Source organism: Chelmon rostratus, chromosome 11 (assembly GCF_017976325.1).
Source record: "Chelmon rostratus isolate fCheRos1 chromosome 11, fCheRos1.pri, whole genome shotgun sequence".
Lineage (NCBI taxonomy): Eukaryota > Metazoa > Chordata > Actinopteri > Chaetodontiformes > Chaetodontidae > Chelmon > Chelmon rostratus.
This window is the reverse complement of record NC_055668.1, coordinates 10,779,288-10,806,457: the sequence shown is the minus strand read 5'-3', so window position 1 is coordinate 10,806,457 and position 27,170 is coordinate 10,779,288. Positions and strand designations below refer to the sequence as shown.

Below are 27,170 nucleotides of genomic sequence, written 5' to 3'. Positions count from 1 at the left end.
GATTTACGTCTCTGGATTAGGATGTAACCAGCTGGGTACATTTGTGAAAGAAAGTGTGTGTGTGTGTGTGTGTGTGTGTGTGTGTGTGTGTGTGTGTGTGTGTGTGTGTGTGTGAGTGAGTGAGTGATAGGGGGCTTGTTTTAATGGTCCCTGTCAGGTGATACTGCTGTTAGAGGAAAATCTTCTTTTCTTCAGAACACCACCGAGCCTCGTGCAGTGCGGCCACTGAAGATCGCAGAAAAGAATTACTTGCACTGTTGAACACAATTTGCATAAATGGTTGCTGCACAGTCCTTCATCAAATCAACTTCTCTAAGCGCTTATATTCTGTTTTATTATGTATCATAATGAGAAACTTGCTCTTCGTGTTTATGCCTGTTTCCCCCCTCTTGGGATTTAAATTGTGTGAAGAAAATGAGATAGGACTCTACATACTGCACGTCTCTCAAGTTCTACTGAAATAAATGAAATCTGATTTAAATTTGATTTTCATCACCAGTAATTAGAGGAAGGGAATCACTATAACACCATGTTCATTGCATAACCTGAAACAAACTAAAAAAAAAAAGACTGCTCTCATCCTTGAATTGAAATGCAGTGGGAGGAATTATTAGTTACTGTGGCAAAAGGCAGCGTCAGTCTTTGGGGTCTGGACATCAGCAAATGGTCTTGATTCTTTTACTTTTCTCCTGTCATGTGGTCACTTTGCAACTGCCAGCTTCATGCTTGCCTTGTCCGAATGCTTTTTTCAGCTGTGTGCTTCTCATCATCAAGCTGACTTTTTGTGAACAAAGTGCACTTACTTTTACTTTCTTCTACAATCGAATCTCATTTATCTACTGTCCAAAGTGAAATTAGTAAATACGATCCTCGTGGTACATGTTTGTGTGCAGAATTCTTGAAAATATGTGAAATTCAATTTGTATTTAGCTTCAGAAATTATATACATATCCCAAATATCCTCCATTCCTCAAGGGCTTAGATAAATGAGGCACTATTTTAATTGATGATATTATTTGACATTAAGTAAAACTATAACAAAATGTACGAAAAACAAATTTTACACCAGATTTTTACCAATCCGGTGCATGTCATTGCCTTGTAATTTGTTCACAAAATGATGATTCTGATTGGTTTTTGTGCATGGTGTCTGATTTGGAAGGGGAACCAGAGGTGATGGTAAGTTTCTGGGTCAAACAATCGCTTGAATCTGGGCGAGAAGCCATTATAAAGAGGTAGGAGTTTATTTTGTAGTGAAAATTGGGCCCTTGTGCCCGACTGGCTGCATGATTACAGTAACTGGATTGAGTTCAGGACCATATTTTTTGTTGTAGAAACATTGATTAGACATTGCATGCTACCGTCTCTGTGATGTTAGTTCGTGATTGTTTAATTGAAAAAAAATCAGAATAATGTAATATCATCAAAGTTTTTTTGTTCCCCATTTTATACCATTTTGTGTATTTCTGCTATATTTTATTTTGATAATAAATATGGAATCAGTCTCCAGGCAAACTGCAAGCACTCAATGATGAATAGGACTGTTGACTGACAATGCTTTGTTCTTTTTATAGGCAGTCGGGCCCTCACACACTCTCATTGGTTTTGCATGTTTACAGTCACGTCATTTTGGCAAACCAATTTATTTTCCCTCTGGTAGCATGATGTTACCTCACCTGTTTGCTGTTACTCTACCAACATGTAATTCTTCTCTCGGCCTCCCGTATTAGAGTGACAGATTTTACATGGCAGTTTTCTCACCTCCACAAACCTCACGTTGATTGCCAATGTTAGGACAATTTCATTTGGGAGGCAATCTCCTTTTGCATTGCCAATATGTGCTCACTGGTCATTGCTCTCAGTACTGTGACCAAATCACCTGAATAGAGTTGCAGTCACAAGACCCCACTGCTCGCTCTGAAACCTTAGAGGCATTGCTATACCACAGCCAACTCTATTTATTTAGGTTATCTTCTCTTGCAGTGCATTTCATCACATGCGGTGTACACATTCCATTGAGTCTGCTGAATTAAAAAGCCATTGATAGAAGAAATTACAGTCCATCATGTTTTAGAAAAAGAAGTCAGATAAATCAAAGATTTACTGGGAATGCAGGATGAAGCCGCCTCAATCCTCGAGATGCGCTTTTTGTCCTTACCAGCTTTTGCCTCATGATCAATACTGGTTCTTCAATCTTTTAACAGTGATGCCAGTTTTTATCTGCTGCCAGCAGAAAGGCTTTAATTCCTCAAGGTTATATGAGATATTCAGAGGGGCTCATACAATTACAACCTGTATTCCAGGTCAGAGCATGAGCAAAAAGGGTGGACAGCAAAATGACAACAAAAGCATTTCCTCTGCAGGGGTTATGACAGGACACTTGCATGTGATGTTTAATGCCTTGCATGGTTACGACATGCAATGGCCAGTACTAGTCTGCATGCTGCTTAATGAATGTCTTCCTCTCTTTCTCTTTGCCTGTCCGTGCTTCCAGAAGACAACTATACTGAAGGTGGGTATGTTAAATGTTGGTTTCCATTCTTGCTATATTTTTTTTATGCCCACACATTGTCATGGCTAAGGCTCTTCAAAAAAAATGTAAGCCAATGTTTTATACCCATATTGTTATTGATGTAACTGGAGTGGCAAGTCTGATTAATCAGGTTTTCATTTTTTTGTTTTTATATATATATTGGGCGTTTAGTTCATTTTTCAAAAACAGCCCAAAAAAAATTGAACGAATGAAGGGTTTATGTGGTGTTTACAGGGAGGAAAGATTGTATTACAAAGGGTAAAACAGGTGATTTTTGAGTGATTTCACACCTCACTGTAATAATTCTTTGTCTGTATCATTCAACTAATTCCTACATGGTATTTTTCATGTAGTCTTGAAGAATAAGATTAGAATCAGCTTTTCATATTCATGCTGCTCAGCAGGACTTTGAGTAGCCTCAGAGTACTGCTGCTTGTCTACGCTACAAACCGGTCAAATGTAACTACTTTCATTCATCTTTTTAACTCAGGCGTGATTTGCTGCTCGGTTTGATCATAAGCTGACACTACATGAGGCTAGGCTAGGTTTCTCAATCAATCTGGGAAGTGAAAACTGTTTTTATTTGGTTGGATATTAGAAATGTGGTATGTTGTCAGAAAAAAATGAGATATTGAACACAGGCTTTTCACACAATGCTATCTTCTTTATCAATAAGATTGTACAATATCCTTGTACAAGTATTCCAAGGGGACAGAGTGAATAATTGTTCATTGGTGGGAGAAATCATTCATATGTTCACAGAACAGCAGAAAGAAAATCTCACTTCGCTAACAGAAAGCCCTGGAATAACTAGTTTTTAGCTAGCATAAGGCCTATTCCTGTACCAACTGCTCACATTTGTGTGGCAGCTAGCTAGCAGGCAATTCAGTAGTCACCAGCAAGTGATTTGAGTCGGAATGATGGCGTCCCCCTGGTAACCTGGTGTCCCACCTCTCCATCCCAGAGTAGCAGAGGGGTTGTTTAGTTGAATCTATGGCCCTATCTATGACCAGGACTCTGAAATACCAGCAGCCTAACTGTGCTGTGTATTGATGAATCCATGGTGCTGAAGTAGCATTATTATTAACATCATAATTGTGCCTTTTTCTCTCAGTCCCACCTTTTCACCATAGACCTATGATACTCTCCAAAGTATATGCAATAAATACTTAATTTCGTACTATATTTCAGCCTAAATACTCTATAGAGTAGTGTTACCTTCATAATCAAAGTAGCAGCATGTAGTCATGGAAGAGTGGAAGGATCATAGAGACACACTGCTGCCTGCAGGATTCCTATAATATTCCTGTAATATCTCTGTGATCATTCTGTAGCATCTGTGCTGCTGAAAAGACACAACCAGGATAAGCCGCCCTGCAACAAAATACTTTAGGGGAGACATGACTACAGATATAATCTTTACGATAGGGTTGGGGTTAGTACTAAGTTGGGTTAGGGTTGGGCCAGATGTCACCTGGATGAAAGAGGAACCACAGAGAGGAAATGGATCCACCAGCCAAACAAAAGAAGTCAGTGCTCTGCCTGGAGCCCATTGTTCATGGTTAACATGTCTTGGTTAACTGTGTCAATCAAATGACTGTATAATTAAACTGTTAATTTAAGCAATTTGTACTCATTGCTACTCATAATGACACACTGACCCGGCCATGTCCAATCATCTTCCGCCTTTTTTTCTGTAAGACACAAGCATGACTCAAATGTTATGTGGGCACTTGGCAGTTGTTGAAGGACAAGGTAAAGCAGTCTTTGTGTATAGGGACTGTTCTGTCATCGGTAGGTGGGATGGCGGTCTCATGCACTTCTCGTTTTAGGGAGACAAATAATAAAAGGTCAACCTGAATTTAGATTTCTGAATGATGACTAGTAAGTGACTGATGATGCATTGCAACCTGCTTTGGTTGACTAAATGCTCATCAAGCTAACCCTGTCCGTGCACCCTCCTCTCTCTCTCTCCGTCCCACTCTTCCCTCTCCCGACACTCCTCAAGTAACACAGACATCTGCTCTGTACGAGATGCCTGCGTGTCAGTGTCACACAGCTTCCCATGATCCCTTGTTCTCTGCTGACTGTGCTCTTGTTTTCCTTTAAGGTCTGGCACACCTGATGATGGGCGACCAAGGTATGAACTCTGTTCCTTCTTCCCGCCATTCCTCCATTGCCCTCCTGCTCCCGCCGTGCTCAGAAATGTGTGTGCCTGTAACCGTTGCGCGATGCTCAGGCTTGACGCTGCTCAGATATGAGCTGTCATTTGGCTTATTTTGAATGACCTACTTGATTTTCATTCTCCCACTGACTTTTTTTTTTTTTTTTCATATGACCTCTTTTTCAAGCTCATTTAACTTTCTGCTCTCCGCTCTGCCGGGCGTCATTTCTCTCCATCTTTTCTGTCTTTTTAATAATTCACATCTACTGTACATTCAGATGTTTTATGCGGTTCAAGTAAAGGGACATTTGCATTCACGTTATTAGGACGTAATGCATGGTGGTGGAAAATAGCTTCCTGAATTTTTCAGCTAATCCTCATCTGTCCTTGCTCCGGTAATGCATGTTGCGAGTGCCTGCACAGACCACTGTCCGTTCAGTCTTCATCGCTCCATTTGTGTGGCTAGTGCATATCCTCATCATGCAGCAGAGCAGGGCTGTGAAGTATTGTTCTTCTCTTTCCACTTTCTTTGGTCCCCCACTTCCTCTCTTATATTTGTAGCCATCAAGCCTCTTTCTCCTGCTGTCTGTCCTTTTCCTACTTGACCATGACACTTATTGGTGTCTCCTCTCCTTTTGTTCTCCCTTTTTGTCTGGAATCTGCTTTCTTCATGGAACATTTCATCAAATCTCATAGGTAAAAGTAAAGGTACTACCCTTTTGATTCTCTGAATTAATTAAACTACGACAGCAGTGTTTTGTGGCGTTATATACTCATGCTAAATGAAGTATATAAAGTCATTGGAATTTTTTAAAATTGCTTTCTTTAACTGTTAATGAAAGCTTATCAAGGTAGGTGCCGCTTTGCTTTGCATTCACATGTTGAAGCTGTGTCACCTGTTTCTTTCCTGCTCGATGCATGGGAATCATAAATGACTCACATGGGCATATGAACACAATAGTTTCTGTCCTAGTTCCAGTACACCACCACCACCACGACTCAGGGGTAACTACACTCTTTTTGTTCATGTAATGGGTTTTGGGGTTGTGGGTGAGGCTTGATCATAGTGTTGTGGGCCTCCCATCCTGGCTGTGATCCTCACCTCTTCTCCCTGTGGGGTAAGTGGACTTCTGATCTTTGCCATTTGACTCTCCTCCTCAGGGCAGAGAGGGGAAGCTTGGCTTCTAAGGTCCCTACTGAGCATTCAAGGTAAAACTTTGATTCTTTCAAGTTGGTTACTGAAGTAAAGCCAAATTTAGCAAGTCATCATTAGCTCACTCAAGTGTGGGGAACTTGAATGTCAATGTTTACTAATTGGAGAATGCCATGTAATAATACTACACAACTTCAAATTCGACAAGCAGTGATTAACACCATGACATTCAAGCGTTCCACTTGCATTCTCAAATAGCTTTTTCCTTGATTTGTCTTGCTCTTGTTGTTGCTTTGACATTTACTGCTATTAGCTTTAATTTTGGCAAATCTTAAGAGCAGTTTTGGAACATTTGTATTTCCTTACACACCGAACAGAACATACTGTTTTATGTTAAATGCTGTCTCTTATCATATACTTGTGAAACATCATCTGAACAGGTAAGTCTTCGAGCTGCCCTATGGTTGTGTGAGGCTCTACTTTATTCTGTATGAACATGAATTACAGCTGTGTCAGATATCCATACACACACACACACACACACACACACACACACACACACACACGCACATACACACACACACCACTTACCACATTCCCCGATATAAAATGTAGAGATTGATTTCTTTTCATCTAACAAGGTAAGTGTCATTTCCGTGGTCTGACTGGTTGCTCGTGGTTCTGAGACTGAGCGCATACGAGTAGGTTTTCCATTACACACACAGTATATTTGACATACGTACAACAAATATAATTTCCAGAATCAGTGGACTAACAAACTATATATCACTGACCCAGCTGTGTAAAAAATGATGTTGGCATTTGGGATTCTGTCAACACAAATGCCAACTTATCAATGCAACAGCATGTGACTGTATGAAACATACATGTCGCATGTATACATGAGCAGAACTACTGTAAATCTGGTGATAGTGGCTAAAATTATAGAATTTGTGACTAGTCAATTATTGTATTTAGTGTTGACTAGTAGTTTCACACCATTTAACTAGTCAATTTTGGCTTACTATTAAAGTCCTTTGCACACTTGATGCTGACTGGTGTTTCTAGTGTACACTATATGGCTTCATCTCAAACTCACAGGTTTTTACTACACCACAGCAAACACCCAGCTTCGATGTGGCAGAAGGAAAGCCACAGGGAGAGATTGGGAGAATGCTGATGAGGCACAAATCTGAGCACACTGCTTCTAATTTGGGCCATTGTTAGTTGTCCCCTGTGTTACAGTGTGAAACCCTGTCAGTCCGGTTATGTGCTGTGTGGCCACAAACACAAATCCCCACTTGACTATTAAATCTGTGAGTGAGGACGGCACCTGTATTCATTGTCTGCTTTAAGATTGTGAGAATATTGTGTACCATGTTGGCCCCCCCGAGGTCCTCCTGTGTCACGTTAACTACTTGTATGGTTTATCCTTCATGGCTGGTCCCTTGAGGATGGGCTGGTTTCTGTGTGCAGCTTGCAGCTGGTGTACTGACACTCGATTCTAAAACCTCCATCCAGCACCAGAGAGCAGGGCGTACAGTAGGATAAGTCATAATACCGCTGGCACACAAATCACAGGGTATTTAATTGCTGTCATCACAATAAACTGCCATGTGCAGCTTAAGAGGAACTGCAGGCTGTGCAGACAGGCTTACAGGTACAACTGGGTTATTTCTAAATTAGTATACTTTCTAATGTAATTGCTTTCACTTTCTAAAGAAGGAAATTGTCCCGTTTCATTATTCTGGGCATTCCTGGGGGTTTCTTTGAGGTGGGCAAGTGGATCCCCTCGCTAGTTTGTTTGCATGTGATGTGCTATTCTTAACATGTCAAATTTAATGGATGTTTACAATGCTTCTTTTTATTTTCTAGAATGAGAAAATTGTATCACACGCTTTTAAGGCTGATAGATGCCTTCAAACAGTACCTTAAGTCTCATTTACATCAATCGGTTTCACACAGCAAAGCTCCTGCTTGTTAAGTTTGCTGGCATATATAGTTTTCTGCTAGATTTACATGAACTCGTGGATAAACCGAACATTAAATTCTCAAAAAATTTTGCAGCCGTTGTAGGAGTTATCACGGTGTGGGTATTAGTCATGTTCTCACACGTGCAAATCCACTGTGGTTTGTGGGTTTTAACAGTAGGAAATCATACAAAGATTTGTATGTGTTTGTGTGTTTGCGAGAAATCTGTCTCTTTTAATCGTGAATAAACCAAGCCACGTGAGGCAAAAACAGTTTGCTCTACACATAGAGGCATACTGGCATTAGTATACAGTCTGAATAATTAAAGTTCATGCTTCAATCCATGCAAGATCGATAAATATATACATGCAGTTCTTTGTTTGTGATAAAACCCACATCTTAAAGAGCCAAACGAGTGCAGCAGCTGTACTACAATGTTAGTGTCCCATCTAGTCCAGGACACGTAGGCTTAACACTGAAAAGGAAGCATCTTGTAAGGAGATGTGCATATGTTTGCATTCCTAATGGCATGGTATAGTACTCTAGCCGGGATTCAGCACAGCTCAGTGAGTAGGAGTGTGTTTGGGTCACTGAAAGATGCTGAAAAAGCTTCACTTCACATACAATATGTGGGATTTTAAAGCACCACACCAGCTCAGTAAGATGTTTTAGTGTCCAGTATTATGCAAAGTTTGACCATCTGCATAACTGCAAAGGTCATAATGAACCAGTGCTTCAAGAGCTCCATCACTAGATGCTCTAACTCACGCACTCAAAAAAAAATAGCACCACTGACGGGCTACTATTTATGTATTTTGAACATTTTGAGTTGTATAAAAAGTCATTTTTAACATTTTATTCTGCTATCAAGCTTCTTACTGAGCAATTTGTTGTAGCGGTCGAATTGCAGCTGCCCCATGAAGAGCTTTCCTGTCTTGCTGCGCTTCTGACGTCACAGCAGCCAGCAGCAGAGTCGCTTTCTGCCGTGTTTTTGCTTTCGTATGAGGGACCTCATGAAGGTCCTCGACCAGAGCAAAGAGCAGCAGAGCAGGGCAGTGCAAGCTGGTCTCACGTGGGCTCGGCAGGGTTGGGTTGGGCCGCCCACGGGCTCCACATTTCGTTTATGAGATAACGGCTAAAGATTTGCCAGTTGTCGGGGTATGACAGCATATTATTACACATGTGACAGTACAGGTACATGTCAGTTAGAAATCACAGCTATTATGACAAGCAATGGAAAGATTTGTCACAGTTTTCTTATATCAGATCAGATTCATAGTGTCACTTTTAGCTTAAAGGGGTGCATGTGTGTGATGGTGGGGTAAAAAAAAGAATTCTTTCTTTGCTCCTTGATGCTCTGAGAAATCTTGAAGCCTTCCGTGTATTTGTCACAACTTTCTGGGCGAGTGATTAGATTGTGGGGTTTAACGGAGACGATCTCACTCAGAGGTGCCTTATATTTTAAGACGACAGCTGCAACCAAAGAGTAGCCCATCTGAGGCACTTGGCACCTTTGCAAGGAAAACGCAACTAGTTCTTTAAGATAATGTGGAATGGCACGTCAGAGTGCAACTTGTCAAGACTTGTCTGCCTTCTTTATCTGACAGGTAACACGATACCATGTGGTGTGCGTTGAATCAACAACAGATGTTGCCTTTGTAGCTTCACATGAAACTTGGAAGACTGTCAGTGAAATCCTTTCAGCTCCATTGACTCCCCCAGGATTACAATTTCGCAGCTTTAACCAGAGATATTAAGCATATCTGTGGCTGCAGTCGTTTTTTGAAAAAACATGAAGGCTAACATGTGAAAAAGCAAAAAAACAAAAAAAAAAGACACCTGGAGTCAGGGAGCCCACATTTCTGATTGTCTTGAATCATACTTCTCCTGGAGGGCACACTTGGAGATAATAACACCTTGCAGTGAGCGGTCATCTGGCTTCTCATTATGCAAAATGTCAGTGGAAGTGCTATTTGAGAAGCTGACTCAGAATTTCCGACAAAAACTCGATTGAGTTTATCTGTAGGTCTTGGCATATGGGTTACATCATCACCATCTGCTCCGAAAACCCCAAACGAAAAGCTTGACTGAATCTCATAATGCATACAAATCGGTCGCTCTTTGCTTTTTCCCAATCAGAAAATGAACATGTGACATGACAAAAGTGGTCCGAGGTCAGTTTTAGTGTTACGTTTGATGTCCTGAGACGCTGCCTCGTTAACTCAGAGGGAGATTTGCTGTTGCGGAGATAAACCGCCGTGTTCTTAGAAAGACAAGCTGCGTGCAGTCTGTCTCATCAGCAGGCAAAGCTTTCCGAATATGAGTGAAGTGCTTACGGGAAGACATGGACCTGCCTTTATTCTTAGGCGTTTAGCTCGTAATTTCTGTCACATTCAAACAGCTCCTTAAGAGAAAGTCGCTAAGAAATTATAAACATGGAGGTGAGGGGATGTGTTTACCAAAGCATTATCTTGCAAGTGTCAAAGCTTTGCTCAGTTCCAGGTTTTAAGTCCCAGCAACTATTTTTTTCCACATCTCTCGCTCAGTCCTCAAGAAGTGTTATAGCGTGCCTTTATTTTTGCAAGCTTAAGCAAATATTCATGTTGACCGACCTAAATTTCGAAGCTCATCCCTTAGCACGACAGTCGCTCAGCTGTAAAAGGAGGCAGGCCCCTTCCTGAGATATCTTTAAATCCTGTGTTGAAATTTTATTTATTTATTTATATATTTTTTGTAAAAAGCACATTAGCAAATACTGATTTACAGTTTTATCTGCACTGACACTCTCATTAGCCGCAGGCAACACACCCCTGAGGGCTGCTGCTGCGAAGCACCTGTTGCTCCGCCTGAAAAAGAGTCGGTGCACTGCTGCAGAAACAAAGTGGCTGCATGTGTGTCCTTTGAGTCAAGAGAATGCCACCAAAATGATGTCAAAGCTAATTTCACACGTATAATTACTCACATTGCCGAATGACAATGGTGTGAAAAACATGATTAATGCTTGGGTGAGGGGGGAAGTGTGTGATGAATAACTGTTGTCATAATTATTTCAGTAAGTTCTTTATTCTTCATTTGGATCCCCATTAGCTTCCACAAAGTGGTTGCTAGTCTTCCTGGGGTCCACACAAACACAATAAATATAAAAAAGACAAAAATTTAAAATCACACAGAAGCAGCAAGACGGGGAACTGCAATATAAGCCAAATATTAAGATCAGAAAATAAGCGAAATGACTCACTACACATGAAATGATAGCAGTGAACTATAAAAAAAAATTGTCTGTGTCTGTGCCAAACACACAGCATCAAAAAATAAATAAAAGCTGTTCCAAAACATCAATAACATCTATGTAAGATTCATCCACTTTTGTCTTATTGACTTTTTGAAAGAAAGTCTGTTTTTGAGGTTTGATGTTGTTGAGGAGCAGTAAAACCAGCATATACTCGCTTTTCACCAAAGAAATGTGGTGTATTGTTCAGGTGATGGTTTGGATAATCGTCTATGGATCTCACTCGTATAAGCACAATGAAGAGCTAATCTGGCTGCTCTGTTCTGTGCAAAGTTTTTTAGAGTAAGATGTGGTAGGATGTGATCATTTGGTTGCACAGTCAGGTGATGCTCACTAATCAAAGACTACTAGTGTCTGATTAGGGATGCAATACATAGTAAATGTCTGTAATACTAATCAGCCAATTTAACAAAGTTAAAACAATATGATTACAATTCAGATCGTCATCTGCAGATTTCCATCTTGGAAGATATTTGGCCTGTTCTTCTGTCACTCTGGATTTACATCCTCTCATAACAAGGCCGTGCTTTCATGTGACCTCACAGGTTAAATATGTCAATTCTTTCATATGAATAAAGTTTGGGGGCCTAAACGGGTAAAACTACCACATATTTCACAGGATAAAAAGAATATTAGAGAAGTCAAAATAGAAGTGAAACTTCTGTTCTGTTTCTTCTGTTGAAGAAATATGTTTTTGATTCAGTCCAGTCTTGTTAGTTATTTTATGACAGTTCAGATTTATCATGGGACCTCTTTAGAGGGTCCCAAATCCCAGTTCGGGAACCAACCAACCCCTGACCGACTGCCGATCTTATCTGATGAGCAGCTCACTTTGGAGAGTCAGTGCAACAGCAGGGTAAAGGTTTTGGTGTAGCAGCCAGGAAAGTGAAAGCAGCTCGCCACCTGCTTTGTCTATGAGGCTGACTCATATAACAGTGTAAAAAATCAATCCAGTGTACAAAAACTGCCCAATTAATCCCAACATCTAGGCTAGACTAATGGGAGCGCCACATTATCAACCCCGTCAATAAAGCCAAGTAGCCACAGCCACCTGTCCTCTGCACAAAGAGTGAGGCCGACGGCTGTCCAAACACGCAGTTAATGTCGTCACGCTTTCACTTCAGTCAGAAACGTGAATGTGACCCGGGGTGACTGATGGTGAAAAGGCATGTTAATAATGCAGTTTAAAGCTGTGCTTTGGTGTGTGTGTGTGTGTGTGTGTGAGAGAGAGATACTACACTGTGTATCAAACTATCTCAGACAGTATATAAAGTCATTAAATGAGCTCCATCAGCTGTAATGTTGCAAACAGTGTGAAGCATCAGTAACAATACTCCAATACTATGATATACTGTATATAATATCAATAATATAACTCCTCACAAGTACTTTTACTTGATAACTTAAAGTCCATTGAGCTGTTAATATGTTTGTACTTTTACTGAAGTGAAATCTTGAATAGGGGACTTTCATTGTACCAGAGTATTGTCAGAGAGCAGTACTACTAATTCTCCCTCAGTTGCACATATAAGTAATTGTTCCACCACTCATATTGACTTTGTGTGCATCCCGCTTATTACAGGTCTTGTTTTGTTGGTGGACTCAACAGCACAGATTACTACATTACATTATCGCTCAGTACATACTAACTTACCTCTTCCGTGCCTGCACCATACCTTTCCGAGGCCATCAGTGTTTGTTACAAAAAAGGAGGTAATTGTGCTTGATGGGTCACAGAGGCAGTTTGCACTGCAACAGAGCTGGCGAAACACACTCCTTTGCAGTGCAGAGAAAAAAGGCCTGTAATTGCCTGGAGTGAGATTTGTGTATCTTGACATGGCAGATTGGCAAGACTGCACTAAAGCTCCACAGATTAGTACATTACCACAGATTCTGTTCCTGAGGGGGAGGCAGGAAGACACACAGAGAGAGTGAAGGACTTAAAGCAGACGGAGAGAGGCATTTAAAGAATGAGCACAGGGAAATGGGCAGAGAAAGGAAGAGGGGTACTACGTGGAAAGAAGAAGTGTGATAAAGTGAGATTATAAACAGAGGCAGAGACTATAAAAATACAGCAATGATGGGAAAAAAAACAGACTGTTGCCTGAAGTTAAATTAGAGTGTTTTCGTTTTGAAGAAAATTAGGTTTATTTGTTTCGAGCAAACATTTATTTTCATGCATCAGACCTGCCTGTCTGGCCTCCTGATAGACATGTTTGCCTCTCTGTGCCAGCCTCAGCTTCATCGCCAGCATCCTCAATCAGATAAGAAGTAGCGTGCCTTCACATCTCTGAACTGTCATAACAGACACTTTTTCTGAGGTTGGAGGCAGGTTTCGACGGCGTTCCCATCCGCCCGTGTAGATCATCGGCGATAAAAAAATCCAACAGCAGACTTTGGATTAACCGTTATCAACGCCTTTCTCAAAGAATATTTATTCTAAAGGATGACAAGCATATATATTTTTCCCTACCGAAAGAAAAGGGCGAAGGAGAATGTAGAATAAAAAGGTTGGATCAATATGAACAAGGCTCATCTGGCTCCCCAGGTAGAGTGGAAGGAGATCTGCTCCAGATCAATATTGCTGGTCGATGCCAGTGAGAGACTGCAGTGATGAAAAACTCTATTTCTTGGCCCGCAGAAGGGAGTGGATGAATCTTAGCAGAAAATAGATGAAAGGGAGATACCTATACTTCAGCTGTAGCCTTTGAAATGCATCCTTTGCATGTCGGTTTGTTTAGTTATAGTTCAGCTTTTAGATCATGGGCTACGGCCATTTTGCAGGCCTCCGCTGATGGAACGCTGCCAGGTGTTGCCGTGATGCACTGTTTAGGGCGTGAAATCACATTTATCCTTTCAGCGCGTATTATGAAATGAGATCAAAATGTACACAGTGTGTGTTTAGAGAGCGACGCGCGGCGCTGTAGTGCTGCTTTGTGTGGGTGATTTATGAGAACAAGCCAGTGGCTTAGCTAGCTTCAAAAGAGCCTGTTATTTCCCCCATCTTTAATGGTTCATTCATCTTCTCCCATTACACTGTAGCTCTGCGGCGTGTTACTTTCCAGACATGATGGAGAAGAGGGATGCAGCGTGACTAATTCATATGGAGTCATTCTCACTCCAGAATGTATTCCTGTGCCCTTCCCATGACTGTTGCAGTCTTTTCACTGTGGCATGTTGTGTTTAAATATGGGGAGAAATAAGAGTCGAAACAGCAGTGACATACTTGTTTCTCAGGATAAAACACATACTGATATTTCAAAGAATTACAGTGATTGCCACCTGTCCATATAAGCACAATATAATATCATTTGTAATCATTTAATGTCACATGGGTTTGATGACTTTGTGCAGATTGTGGAGACTCCTCTGCTGTTCTTTGTTGCTCGTCGAAGCTTTTTCTCTCATTCCTAGAGTTCCAAGTTGGAAAAGTGCACCTCAAACGTAGCATGTTTTTGGGGTCTCTACAAATAATAACGTTCAGTCCTTAATATGCATGGGAATTGTTTTAAAATGTAAATGCTACTAGGTTGATGACCACCAAGTTTGTTCAGGTCAGCTTGTGTTTATTTGGAAAATTGAATGATGGCGATGTGTTAATGATCGTGATAATTTACTTACAAATCTTTGCATGAAATTGTAAAAGTAAAATGTAATCATGAACCACACATTTGTCACTTGTATTGACGCTTAATTCTCTCCAAATCCCTCTAAATATACACAAATAACAGACCAAATCAGCCATTAAAGGATTATCTTATTCATCTCAGTGGCTGACACTAATAAATCTAATAAATTAGAGCGTAATTAGGACGTGAGAGTTCTGGCACTTTTGATACAGCATTCTGTGAATATTTTTATCTGACAGACCAAACCAAAAAGTGGATGCCTTTTCAATGATGCATAGCGAGGAAATGGCAAGGCTCCCTGTGGGAAATTGAATAGTCCATTTCCAATCGAGTGTGCCCTGGAAAATCCATGGGGGTCAGTGGCAATTTGTCTCAGGAGGTCTGCACTGAGAGTCATTACGCTCAAGACCAACATGTCCCCAGGGACAGAACCATTCTTTATTCCCTTTTGATACATATGAAATATTTCCCTTCTCTCCTTGTGCTTCCTCTTGCAAATAGGTATGAAGATTTTCCCCCTGCTCAGAGCACTAACATACTGTATGAACTGCAAGTTGCATAACAGCATTATAACTGGCACAATGCAACGCTTTCCTCTATCATAGTCAAGCAGCATCTCATTAACCTCTATTCTTGAGTAGCTCATGTTTGTTTAACAAATTGCTCGTGTCCCTTGTTTAATTTTAAGCAAAGTGCCATATCTACTCCAATTGGAAGACAAATTTAGTTGTTGCTCCAATTAAAGGCGTCAGGAATCTTAATGGGCTAAATGTGCTGCTAGCAATCATCACGGTTCACTCACGTTTTAGCAGGGAGGTGGCTTTTGAGCAAAGCTGAGATCATTTTCTTAGCTGCTGCCACATGACTCCATAGCATCATTTTGCTCATACTCGCTCGTCAACCACTTGTCTCTGCTGCTCATGAGGATCCTGACAATGCTTCCGCCCCCCGACCAAACATCTCTTTGCTAATTTGATTGTTCGGGGACGGGCTTGGCAGAGGGTTTTGTTGTTGATGAGCAATTCAAATTCCCGAAATGTAAGCAGTCATGACAGAGAATGAAAATGAGCAAGTGATTCAGGGATGGGACAGGACCCGCCGCGAGCTCGCTGTAATCTCAGCTGTGCTTCACAGCCCATATAAGATATCTGAAGTTGGGCTGATATCGCAAAGAGAGAAGCATCCCATCTTTTTTCAGAATCAAGGTTGTATTTGTTGTTGTTGATGTTATTTTGTTGGTGTCACGGCACTCCAGTCTGCGCCCCAGTTTTCAGCTTTCAAAGCCAGACAGAAAGTACTTCAGCATTCTCTGAGGTGTGTGGACATTACGTAAAGATCTCCCTCAGAGAATTATGAACGTGCTTCCTCTTAGACTCTACTGTAACATGCACTCTTTTTATTGATCTATTTATTGACGCGTGTGTCTGCAATTGATCACCTTCTGTACATTTGGTGGGTCTTTTATCTCATAAAACCAGACAAAAAACACCTTGACATGCAAGGCCGCATAATGAAGCCACGGTTTGGCCGCTTCACAGGCTCTGCGTCATTCAGCGCTTTCTGAAAAGGCGGCGATGGAGCTTAGAATGAGACATGAGGTTTACATTTAAAACCATGCTGCTTTATTTGTGTGCCTGTTTCTGCTGCGCACCTAAAGAAGTGTTTTTCACTTTGGATGCAGTAAATTTATCCGCATCTGGCTTATTCATTTGCCCTCCCCTCTCATTTCCTGCCTTGGCTTTTTCTCTCCGCTCCTCGGATTCAAATCACCTGCGCGTTGCCCACACATCCTTAGAGAGAGGAGACGAGCCGATGAGAGACAGCAGGAGATTACATGACCCCATTTGATCCATAGCTGCTGTATCAATGAGTTTCTAGTTATCAGTGCATTCTTGTTTTGGCTTGTGGATGAGATCCACCGCAGAGCGACATCAAAGAGGCGGCAGCGTTCCTGTTTTTCATTTCGTTGTTGTTAGAGGTATTTCAGAAGAGCATGATGATACCTTGCAAACGTGGGTTTCAGTCACTCTGCAGCACTGTATGTAGCTCATACAGCAGGCCCTGAAATACCAAAGAAGCCTTCATTTTAAAGCAGTGTTGGGCTCATCACTCAGTAAACACTTTTCAAATGTCATTTTTAAGTAATTTATTACTTCACTTGCTATATTACTTTTACATTAAATGCGTGTTTCTCGTCTAAGTTGCTTGCAAATGATTTTTTAATTAGCTGTCTTCTGTTGCCTCTTACTGGTTCTCTCCCAAAGATCTGTCTTTAAGACTGAGAGCCAGTCATGGAGGCAACATGTCATCTTCCACATATCCACCCTCAAGCTTCATTAGGTCTTTGTTGCTTGTAGCCTGCTGTCCACGATTAAATCCCAGTTCTGGTTGTGCAGCCAATTACCTGACTCCAGCCATCCTCGGTGGGCTGTATCTCCACGAGCTTTGCGTCATGTCGTGCTGTCGTAGTCGGTGTTTCAGGTGGTTTGATGTTGTGTTTCTCACAATGGAAAGAGTCTCAGTGCCACTACCTGCACACACTTTACATCTGACAGCAATTATGAATGTGAATGTGATTGGATGTTCTTGGCTGCAAATCTGTAGAGGGGTGACAACAAAAGTCAGGTGGAAGGTAGTTATTTGGTACACTACTCAGCACTGGGGGAAGTAATACTATTACTGCAACATGTTCCCGGACCACTGTTCAACTGTTTAATTTGATGCATCTTTGGTGGTGGTGGTCTTTGGAAGGACAGTTTAGGAAGAAATGCCTTGTTGCTGCCAAAGTAAGTGAAGCGCCCAATGATTGGTGATATAACCCTTGAAGTCATGTTGACATGGTAACACTGACTTTTTTCTCCAGCTCATTTGTTAAAACAACATTCAACGTAAAAGCCACAGAGGTGAACGCCTTCATAAGCGTTCTTCCTCTGTTTACATCAGCACACACAGCCATGACGAGAATCACGTTGGAACAGCGTGTTTGCTGTCGGAGCCAAAGCTTGAGCCGGGCTGTGGATTTTTCAGGATGATTGGGTTTGAACAAATAGATTGGTTGTTGATTTTATGATAAATATTTGTGAATGACACGTTTTGCTACAAGCTGTGGTGTGATAAAAAATTATTACAAATAAATAAAATAAATAAATAATTCCCATTCCCCATTTCTAAGATGAGGTTCTTCAAACGAATGTGTTATTTCAAATGGTCCGCTCTGAGTTTGTATCGCTGTGTCATTTCTGCTCAAAACAATACCACACTGCAAACTGAATACTTAATAAATAAAGTAAGAAGCTGCAGGATTTGAGTTGAAGTCATCTGATTGCCCAAAAATCCCATTATTCAGAGCAAATCCTTTCAGTAGTCATGTTAGTATGGTGAGCAGTTAAATGTGTGTTACAGTACGATATCTTCATGAGATAAAACTAAGAATATCACCCGCATCTCATCTCTCTAGTAGCATTAACATCTCTCATGAATTATAGATGAAACTAATTGTTTCATTTGTGTTTATTCCCCATAGTGCTTTAGTAATCTGTCACTCATCCTCCTGATCTCCATCCCTATAATAGGTATGTTTTGTACAAGCCACTGAAATCTCCCACTACAATTAGGCAACTTGAAGACTGATAATCTTACATTTCTTTACATAATAATATAAACATCAAGCAAGTGAGGCGAGAGTTCAGGTTTGATGGATTGGAATTATTCAGACTTCTTTCACAATCAGTCACTGTCAGTATGTGAACAATAGGTTCCCTCTGATGTCAGTCCCTTAATGTGCCAAACAAAACAACATTTCCTCCCATCCAATCTGAACACAATTGTAATACCTCTTTAAAAAAAAATAATTTCATTGGGGTGTTTATGCAGGATCTCATTTCCCTGTTTTAAAAGTAGGAGCTGCTTTTTAAACAGAAGACTTCACACTTATTAGTGCTTGATAGACCCTGTGCTGCCTGTGGGGAATGGCATAATGAACTGTAAATATATTGCTTTCAGATGGCCCTGCTGCCTTCCCCGTCCCCGAGCTCAGGTGAAGGTCACAGGGGAACTGTCAAAACGTCCATGTTCCCTTGAATGTGCTACCACAGCAAGGCTCCAAAGAATCAAAGCGGCTGTCTGAGTCAAACCAACCTCATTTCTGTTCGCAGTCAGCCGTTATGTGTCCCTGGGCTTTGTAATTTTGAGCCTGTGGGATTGGGCCAGATTTTCCAGTGACGCAGTGAGTACATTATTTAGCAAAACAGCAAAACAGTTAGCCTTTTAATTTAGCCTGACCACTAAAACAGCATTTGTGGATTTCATCAACCTCTGCTGAGATTAATCAGGAACCAACGAGGCTAATCATGAAATCAAGGCATTATTCCGGCTAACAGGTGAACCTCTGATGAACTGATTTTGTGTGACATACACTTAATTTGATGTGAGTGCAGCAGATTGTACACTGATTTTTTTGTACATATTTGTTTGATTGTTGGGTGAAATCTTCCCTCGGCTCTGCTGGAAAAGGCTTTTTGGCATTGTTAGGACGTGTGTAGTGATTGGCAAAGGCTGCAGCCAGCACCTATTGGTTCCATTAAAGAATTCCAACAAAGCTAGCGAGCAGTTTCTTTTTTGATTTAAGACAAGATTTTACATAATACTAGATCTTATCAGGCAGCACCACGAAGTGGGGGTATGTCAGAAGGGCATCCTATTCACTGTAATTGAGATCACACACATTTTTCATACTTGCTAAAATTAAATTCTGGCGTTGGGAATGGTCACTCCAGAGGAAATTAAAAATCAGGGCTTACTACAAAGTTATCTCCCAGCGAGGGAGTGCTCTGTTCTCTCTCTTTCATATCCTGGGTCCGTCTCTCTGTTATCTGGGTATTACAGTGTGAAATGTGAACCTCTGCCTGCTAGACAGGAACATTCAAGTTCCTATCTCAATAGTGAGCTTAAACAAACGGTCATTTAACCACACATTAAGACAACTAAGCTGTTCTTGTAAATCAAGCAGAATGAATGTAAAGATAAGGAAAGATGGAGAAATGTAGCCACGACTACACTGGCTTTGGATATGGATATGTTGTAGATATACCATAGAGATCAAAGATTTGATCAATAAATTATTATGATGAGGTCAGACTCAAGCGCAGAGAGAGGTATGAATGAATACTGCATGCTGCTCCAGTTTTCTGCTGCCGGAGAATCAGGACATTAAACAATTCAGGGCCGATACCCTTTTTAATGTGATGACCAAACTTAATGTGCAACAGCCCGCCAACCCGTTGCACTGCAGTTAGGGATTAACACCGCTCTGTTTTTTTCTGATTCATTAAACAAAAATGCATCTTGGGAAAAAGCTTTAGAATGATACCATAATCAGGCCATGTAGTCTTTAGCTACTACTTTTAATCCCACATGCTCATACAGAATGAAGTTGATGTTTAGTTTGCGTGTGAACATGTTCACCATCACAGCTGGAAATGTTGGAACATCAAACATTTTTTGATGTCAATGAATGTTTTTAGACATGATGAAATATTATTTATTCCTCACCATGCCGATGCTCCACGGCATGTTATTTATGCACAATTTCAGCATGTTCACATAAAAATGGTCTTTTAATGCATAGTGTGAATGGTGTCAAGAAAAATATGAGAATGTTTTCACTTAACTGCCAAAGCAAAATATATGTATGTATAAAGGATTAAGCAATATTGGCCCATGAGTAATGGGTTGTTTGTGCTGGGGGCTTTGCAAACAGCCTCACATGCTGAACATGTTATCTGCAGATCTCTGCGCGATGTGAAGCATACTGAAAAATTAAAATTCTATGGTTAACTATTGTTTGAAGCTTTGAAATCTGGTGCTTAATGATTAATCGCATTGTGATATAGGTTATCTGTGAATGTCGCTGCGTTTTCACAGGATAACAGCGGATCGGGGTTTAGAATCTCGATTGGACGACAGACTCAGAAAGGTATTTGTATGAACTTTTCAGCGTGCTTTGAAGGAAACATTATACAAACCGTTTAACAGTGCTGGAGCTGCATTTGCTGTGTAATTTAGAGGCTGTGTCAGTGACTAAAATAGGCCTGCAGATAAGAGCTGAGGATGCCTTGCACATCATTAAGTGTGAAATATAACAACACGCCCCTGAGCTGCCTACTGCTCCCCTGGAGAGACGACAGCTAGATAGGGCCCTGCACAATTATGGCTGGGAGAGCCACAGACCTACCTTCCTCACATTGCTTCATTTTAAAGCTGCTCCTGATGGAGAGCCTCGCAGTGCGCCACTACATGAAGCGCCTGATAGCAGAGCATCTTTTGAATGCTGTTTGTTCTCTGGTCCAGTAAAGCAGTGATAAAGCTGGTGCAGTTCTGATTGGATTCCTCCTTGTAGATGCATAGGGATGCATACGCTAAGAGTGTGCCCAGAAGCAGATTATCACTGAAATTATTTCCCACCACTCCAAGCACTCCCTGGAAAGGGATAAAGAAAACATGACATTATCTATGAAGATACAGCTCTGGAAAATTGAAAATTGTAGTATACTTCCTCTAAAAGGCGAGATGTTGTGCTCCTCTGCCTCGTCTTCCTTTTTATTCCTTCATTTGCATGAGAAGCCTGACTACTTTGTTCTGTGTGCTTATTTCAGAGGTAGAGTATGTTTGGCTGGAAATGTTGGCAAGGCAGCATCATTGTCATTCCGACAGCTTTTAAATATAATCAAATACCACTTCAGTGAGTCATTTCATTACACGTTTGGAACAGCGGAGTAATTAGCAGCAATATAACACAACAGCAACAGATCCAATCATATTCCAACCCTAATTTATTATACATTAAGGGCAGCTCCAGTGCTCGCTGTCATGATACGTGTGCCCCGTCTCCGCGTGCACTTTTACACAGAATCACTGCTACTGAATGCAGCTTCACAGTGAATAGACAATGAATAATGAACAGTACAGAGAAAAAATGAGTGTTATGTTGACATTGGTATTTTCCAATTTTTCCAATATCGCTCCCACTGCAATACCCTGGGGATCCAGGGATGAGTTAAAAAAAAAAAAACCTCTTAACATGGTGGTTTTTTAGACTGCTGACAAGCTGTTCTCTGGCTATTAAATCCATTTCTCACTGTCAGTGGAGCTGGAGCAGCTTAGATTTGAATGAGGAGATGCTGGTGCTCCTGCTGCTCTGGGACCTATATATGCACCGAGGGCGATGGATGGAAACTGTGCATTGTGTCACAACTGATACAGCGCAGCAGCATTGTTGATGGACTGAGGTTCCTTTGGAGTGTAGCAAGAAATGTATTCACTTGTAGTATTATTAACATTTCACTTCAGCTGTTCTTCCGAATTCAGTGTTTTGCATGCAGGACTTCGTGCACTAGCCAATCCATTGAGCAGGTCAAATAATGACTATGGTGACTATGATGTATGACGGCTAGTAAATAAAAACCAATGCTTGCCATTAAGTAACATATGAATAAAAGAAGAAAGAGAGAGGTTGATGGAAAAGGAGTGCAGCTAAAGAAACAGAACAGCTCTGGTGGGTTGGTGCTCTTGGAAGAGGCAGGTGTTCACAGACGGAGATCCTGCTGACCATATCAAGCTCAGAAACTCATTTCACCGGCGAGGGACCACACAGGAGAAGAGCCTGGGCTGAGATTTCCTGCCTCACAGTGATGCAGTGAACGAGAACGAGAAGGCTCGTGAACCTGAATGAGAGACGCCGCATTCTGCATGTGGGTGCCGTGCTAGCGGCCACTCTATAGGCGAGCATTAGTGACCAAATGCGAGCTGCATCAGGACGCCAAGAAAAGGAAATGAAAAACGTGGAATGACAGGAGCTGTTTTTGACTGATTGAAGACCAGACGTGCTGCTGCTTCTTGGACAATTTGCTGTGGTTTTACTGCGCAGAAGGCTGCTGACTGACTCGGCACATTCAGTGAAAGTTAGCTGGTCATCAATCATAATGCCCAGATTTCTTGCAGAAAAACTTCAACTAAACTTTAAGGTTAGGATAATTCATCTTCATGGTGAATAGAAACCATTGTTGACTGTTGATGGGATACAAAGTTTCTACTCTGAGGTCAAACTTACGTTTGGAAGTCCAGCCATTTACTGAATGTAAACATATGTTTGAAAAAAAAAAATCTAAACTCAAGGTCCAATTTACATAGTGTTACTGGCATCGAATTCAGAATAAGTAGATATTTACCAAAATAAATTAAGCTGATGAGGTCAAACATTAAATACAGTTTATTGTCTTTGTACTGTTTTCAATGGAGGATCCTGACTTATTTGGGATCAGGATTGTAGGTTTTTCAGATGCATCCAAGAAGCTCATTGATGAATGGATTTTACTTCATTGTCATGGAGATGGACCCGTTGATGCGTTGCTTTTCTTGTTTGTTCTGTAACACAGAAGTTCATTCTTTAACTTAGAGTAAATCATAATTTCACAAAACAGTTGTGAATCCAGGTCAATTCATTTGTTTTTTACAGAGCTTTCAACCAAATCTCACACTCTAAAGAGCAAATCTTTATATAAACTTCTATAAAAACTGTCATTTGCGGCAACACGAGAGGCTCATCATGAATATGTCAACATAAGCCCTTTGAACGTGTATCCAATACTGTTATTTTTCTGTTAGGGACTGTCTTGACCAGTCATGTAGTCTCCATGTAATGTACTGTCCTTTTAACTTGAACAGTAAGCCAGAACACACAAGCCACCAACAGCAAGCTAATACCTCCAGTGTTTACGTGCATTCGAACATGCAAGCATAATTATAGTAACACAAAACCCCCTCACAAATCCCCCCGCTCCCAATGGATAAGAGGAAAAGCGAGCTGACAAAGGATTTCTGGTATCAAAATGATTGTTATGAACTTTATCTTGAGTCTTATTTGAGAAACAAATGGCCCTGTCATCAAGAACACACCATCTATAATTCTTTGTCCTTTTTTTCCATAAACAGTTATTCCGCCTATGCCGGCCTTGGTGCCAGAAGATAAATAAGGGGAATTAATTTGTGTCAGGGTGACAGGAAAGCACTGCTCTGTTTGGCAGGAAAAACAGAGCAGAGAGTGTTATTAATGACTAGACGTGTGGACTGCAAGGACCGCAGTCGCTCAGAAGGAGGTCAGGAGAGAGGGAGGCGAGCCAGGGGGACAAGGAGGACGGGAGTGGGGTGCTAACGCAAGAATAAAGGGAATATTCAGTAAAGTGGCAGATCAACGGAGAAAACTAGTCTAGGATGTTAGAACACCCACCACTCCTCAGTGCTCTTACTTGTCCTAGTTTTTAGTGACACCAACCTTGCACCAATCCTCGCCTTGTGATGCCGTCAAAAAAATAATGGGCACCTCGCTGCTGGCTGGAGACCTGTGACCCAGCCACCCAGGAGACGATGAGACTCCTTTCAAGTGTTACCTCTGCAGCCTTAGACCAAAACATCTCCAAACTCTGTGTGTGAGCGAGAGTCTGCGAAATGTATTTTTCAGTGTTCAATATCTGCCTAAAGTGCTAAACTGTCATGTGGTTTGAAACACTAATTGGCAATCAGATTTCATCACCGCTCGGTTAAATTCATCATTGATCATTTGAATGAATGGTCAACTCATCTCGCGGAGGCCCTGAAAACGTATTTTCTCAATCAGACTCTTGCTAAGAGCGATGGGATCCTTCATGGACTCACTGTTTTCTACTAAAGTTGTGATAGTGTTTACTTATTTCACATCGAATGTTTCTGAATTTCATCTTCTTGTCTCTCTGTGTCCCTCTCGCTGGTCTGAATTTGACAAAGCTCATCTTTATAGCTCATCTGCATTTTAATCTCCTCATTTTTTTTCTCCTTGTACCTGATGACTGACTTCTTTATATCATGCGACTAAATTAAGATTAGAGGTCTAATGTGTGGAAACAGTTGTTTCAACTCGGCAGTTGTCGGCATGTTTTCCACTGTGCTGTCTACTTGAATCTCATATTTTATCTGTGAGCAGTGTTTGTGATTGTAATAAATAATAATGTTTTTAATAGAGGATAAGTACAACGGATCGAACCAGAATGTTGCTTTTATTCTGTGAAAGATAAGACAAGTAATAAAACTGCCATGTAAACCACAGTATGAACAGTATCAGTCATATAAGTGGGATCAGTGCTGTGGGATCATGTGACTTTGCTCTTTAGTTCATGCAGCATGTTGTTGTTGTTGTAGCAAGTTTCTCATAAATCCATTACTGTTTCAGAACTTACATGTGTGTCACAACATGCAAACACATCTACAACATGGAGCAAAATAGGATGGTGGTACTTTTTGCGTTACTGCTGTGGCAATACGACAGAATCTACTGTCTTATGGCTGCCCATATGTTAAAAAGCAATGCATTATCCAGATTGCCCACTTTACTGCTGTTCACTGTCAATTTTCAACAATGGTTGAAACCTTTGCATTAAGCAGTTTTCTGGTTAACTTGCTGCCTCAGCTTTCTGAAAGGCTGAACATGAGTTAGCCAAAGTACATAACTGCCCTTCATCAAACATGAACGATAAATATAAGACTGACCTGCTCGCTGCAACCTTCTCTAACCAAGACGCCCCGCTCAGAGACAGATGCCATGTGGGGGGAAAGAATGAACGTCAGAGAAAACGGGTTTGCGTGGTTACACCATTACATCAATGCTGCAGAATAAAAACAACATTTGTTTCGCAAAAACAATGGACGGCCTCCAGGCGCCGAGACGTCAGCACTGACCCAGGCCGTGGGGTGAACATTAGGGTAGGTCTGGAACATCTGTAAGGAAGAAGGATGATGCAACTGTAAAATATCCCCACATGATTCCTTTGCAGAGAGATAAACATTCAAACGGAAGTTCCCAGTTGAAAAGTTCAGGATTAAACATGCAAGCGTGTGAACAAACTGCATGGTAAATACAGCTGTTTAAAAGATGTAGCAATCCGAGCATTTTTGTATATTTAAAGTTTTAGACATGAGATTTTGGACATTAATATAGCAGCAAACTATTTGCTATGTAAAGATATACTGGAGTGATGGCATCCTGTTTGTGCTGTAAGCCGAGGTTCTCTGGTCTCTGTTTTGGTGACTGGTGGCAGAGTCCCTCCCTGCATGTGAAACTGTTGTGACCTCCCACACAGCGCTGTAAACAGGGAGCTCAGCTTTAACAGGATAGCTAGAAAGCTAATTATTACATTACAGAGATGTAGGTCGCTTGGCAGATCGAAGAAATTGTTACCCAGATTAATATCTTACTTACATTACTAAAATAACTGAACCAACATTCCAAGCAACAAAATAATAGCCAAGATGTGCATCCTCTTGCTCATGCAGGGCGTGGCTGACATGCACATTTGTTTTGGTCTGAGGTGCCGGCCCTTTACTGCGACATCTAATAGCTGAAAATCTCATATAAAGAACCTTTAACATACCGAGCAGCTACCATATAAAACATATAGCACAAGGCTAGAAGGACCATAAAGATAATATTTCAAAAGCATGCAATAACAATAATGTTTTCTTTGGATCCTGAGACAGAGTTAAACCACAGCTGCTGTTTGCTGTTTGAAGGCTGCAGTAGCCGCCACTTGTCAGTAGCTCTTAGTGTACTTGCATGTAGCGCCAAAGCAAACATACACGAAGATAAACAGACATCTACTGTAGCTCTTACATACAAGAGAAGCAGGTTTTTAAAAGAGACAAACAATAAGCAGCTGGACAAACAAACATTAAGATCCCTATATATATATGTACATGTCAGGGTGCTGTTTGTATTATTTCATGTATTCATTCCAGCATGCCAGTCAGGTCACTCTGTTTAGATTGCTTTTTATTACACATCCACAGCTTAAGTAGGTGTGTTTAAACAATTACAGCTGAGCATAAGCTTTTAGAGTCTGTCACTGAAATTAATTCTGCCACACTCACATTAAGTAGTATAAGTGTGGAGAACCACTTTGCTAATTGTGCATGGCAGTGTGTGATCGGCTTTTAACAATATAAAGGTCAAGCATGCACTTCACATTTGTGTGTGTGTGTAGGTGGCTATTTGAAGATAGCATCTCCAGAGCATCTTCAGCCATTACACCCACATGGAGAATACAAAGTGGCCCACAAGAGCCTGGATGACCTCAAACGCATCTGGCACACATGCATGTAATAGAGGCTTATTGTGCTTTTGCTCGGCTTTTTATAAGAACGCAAGACTGCGCTGGATTCCACAAATATGGGCTATGTTTGGCATCATTAACAACCTTTAATAATTCTTTGCAGAGATGAATCTTTACATTAGTGTGTGCAGGAGTCAGCCTGTAAGTGTGTGTTTGTGTGTGTGAGACAATCTGACAAGAGATGCACAGTTTACATACCTGAGATTGCAGGGGTCTTGACAAACATGTGATTATTCC

General features: G+C 41.0%; 1 protein-coding gene across 1 annotated transcript in view; it reads left to right on the top strand.

Annotated features, from left to right (window-relative positions):
* Nucleotides 1-27,170, top strand: part of LOC121614372 (neurexin-1a-like) — a 247,551-nt gene that overhangs the window by 14,178 nt on the left and 206,203 nt on the right. The window contains 4 exon segments of the mRNA XM_041948203.1: nt 2,495-2,512; nt 4,644-4,673; nt 5,394-5,405; nt 5,859-5,906. Of these exon segments, the coding sequence (XP_041804137.1) occupies nt 2,495-2,512; nt 4,644-4,673; nt 5,394-5,405; nt 5,859-5,906 (108 nt within the window).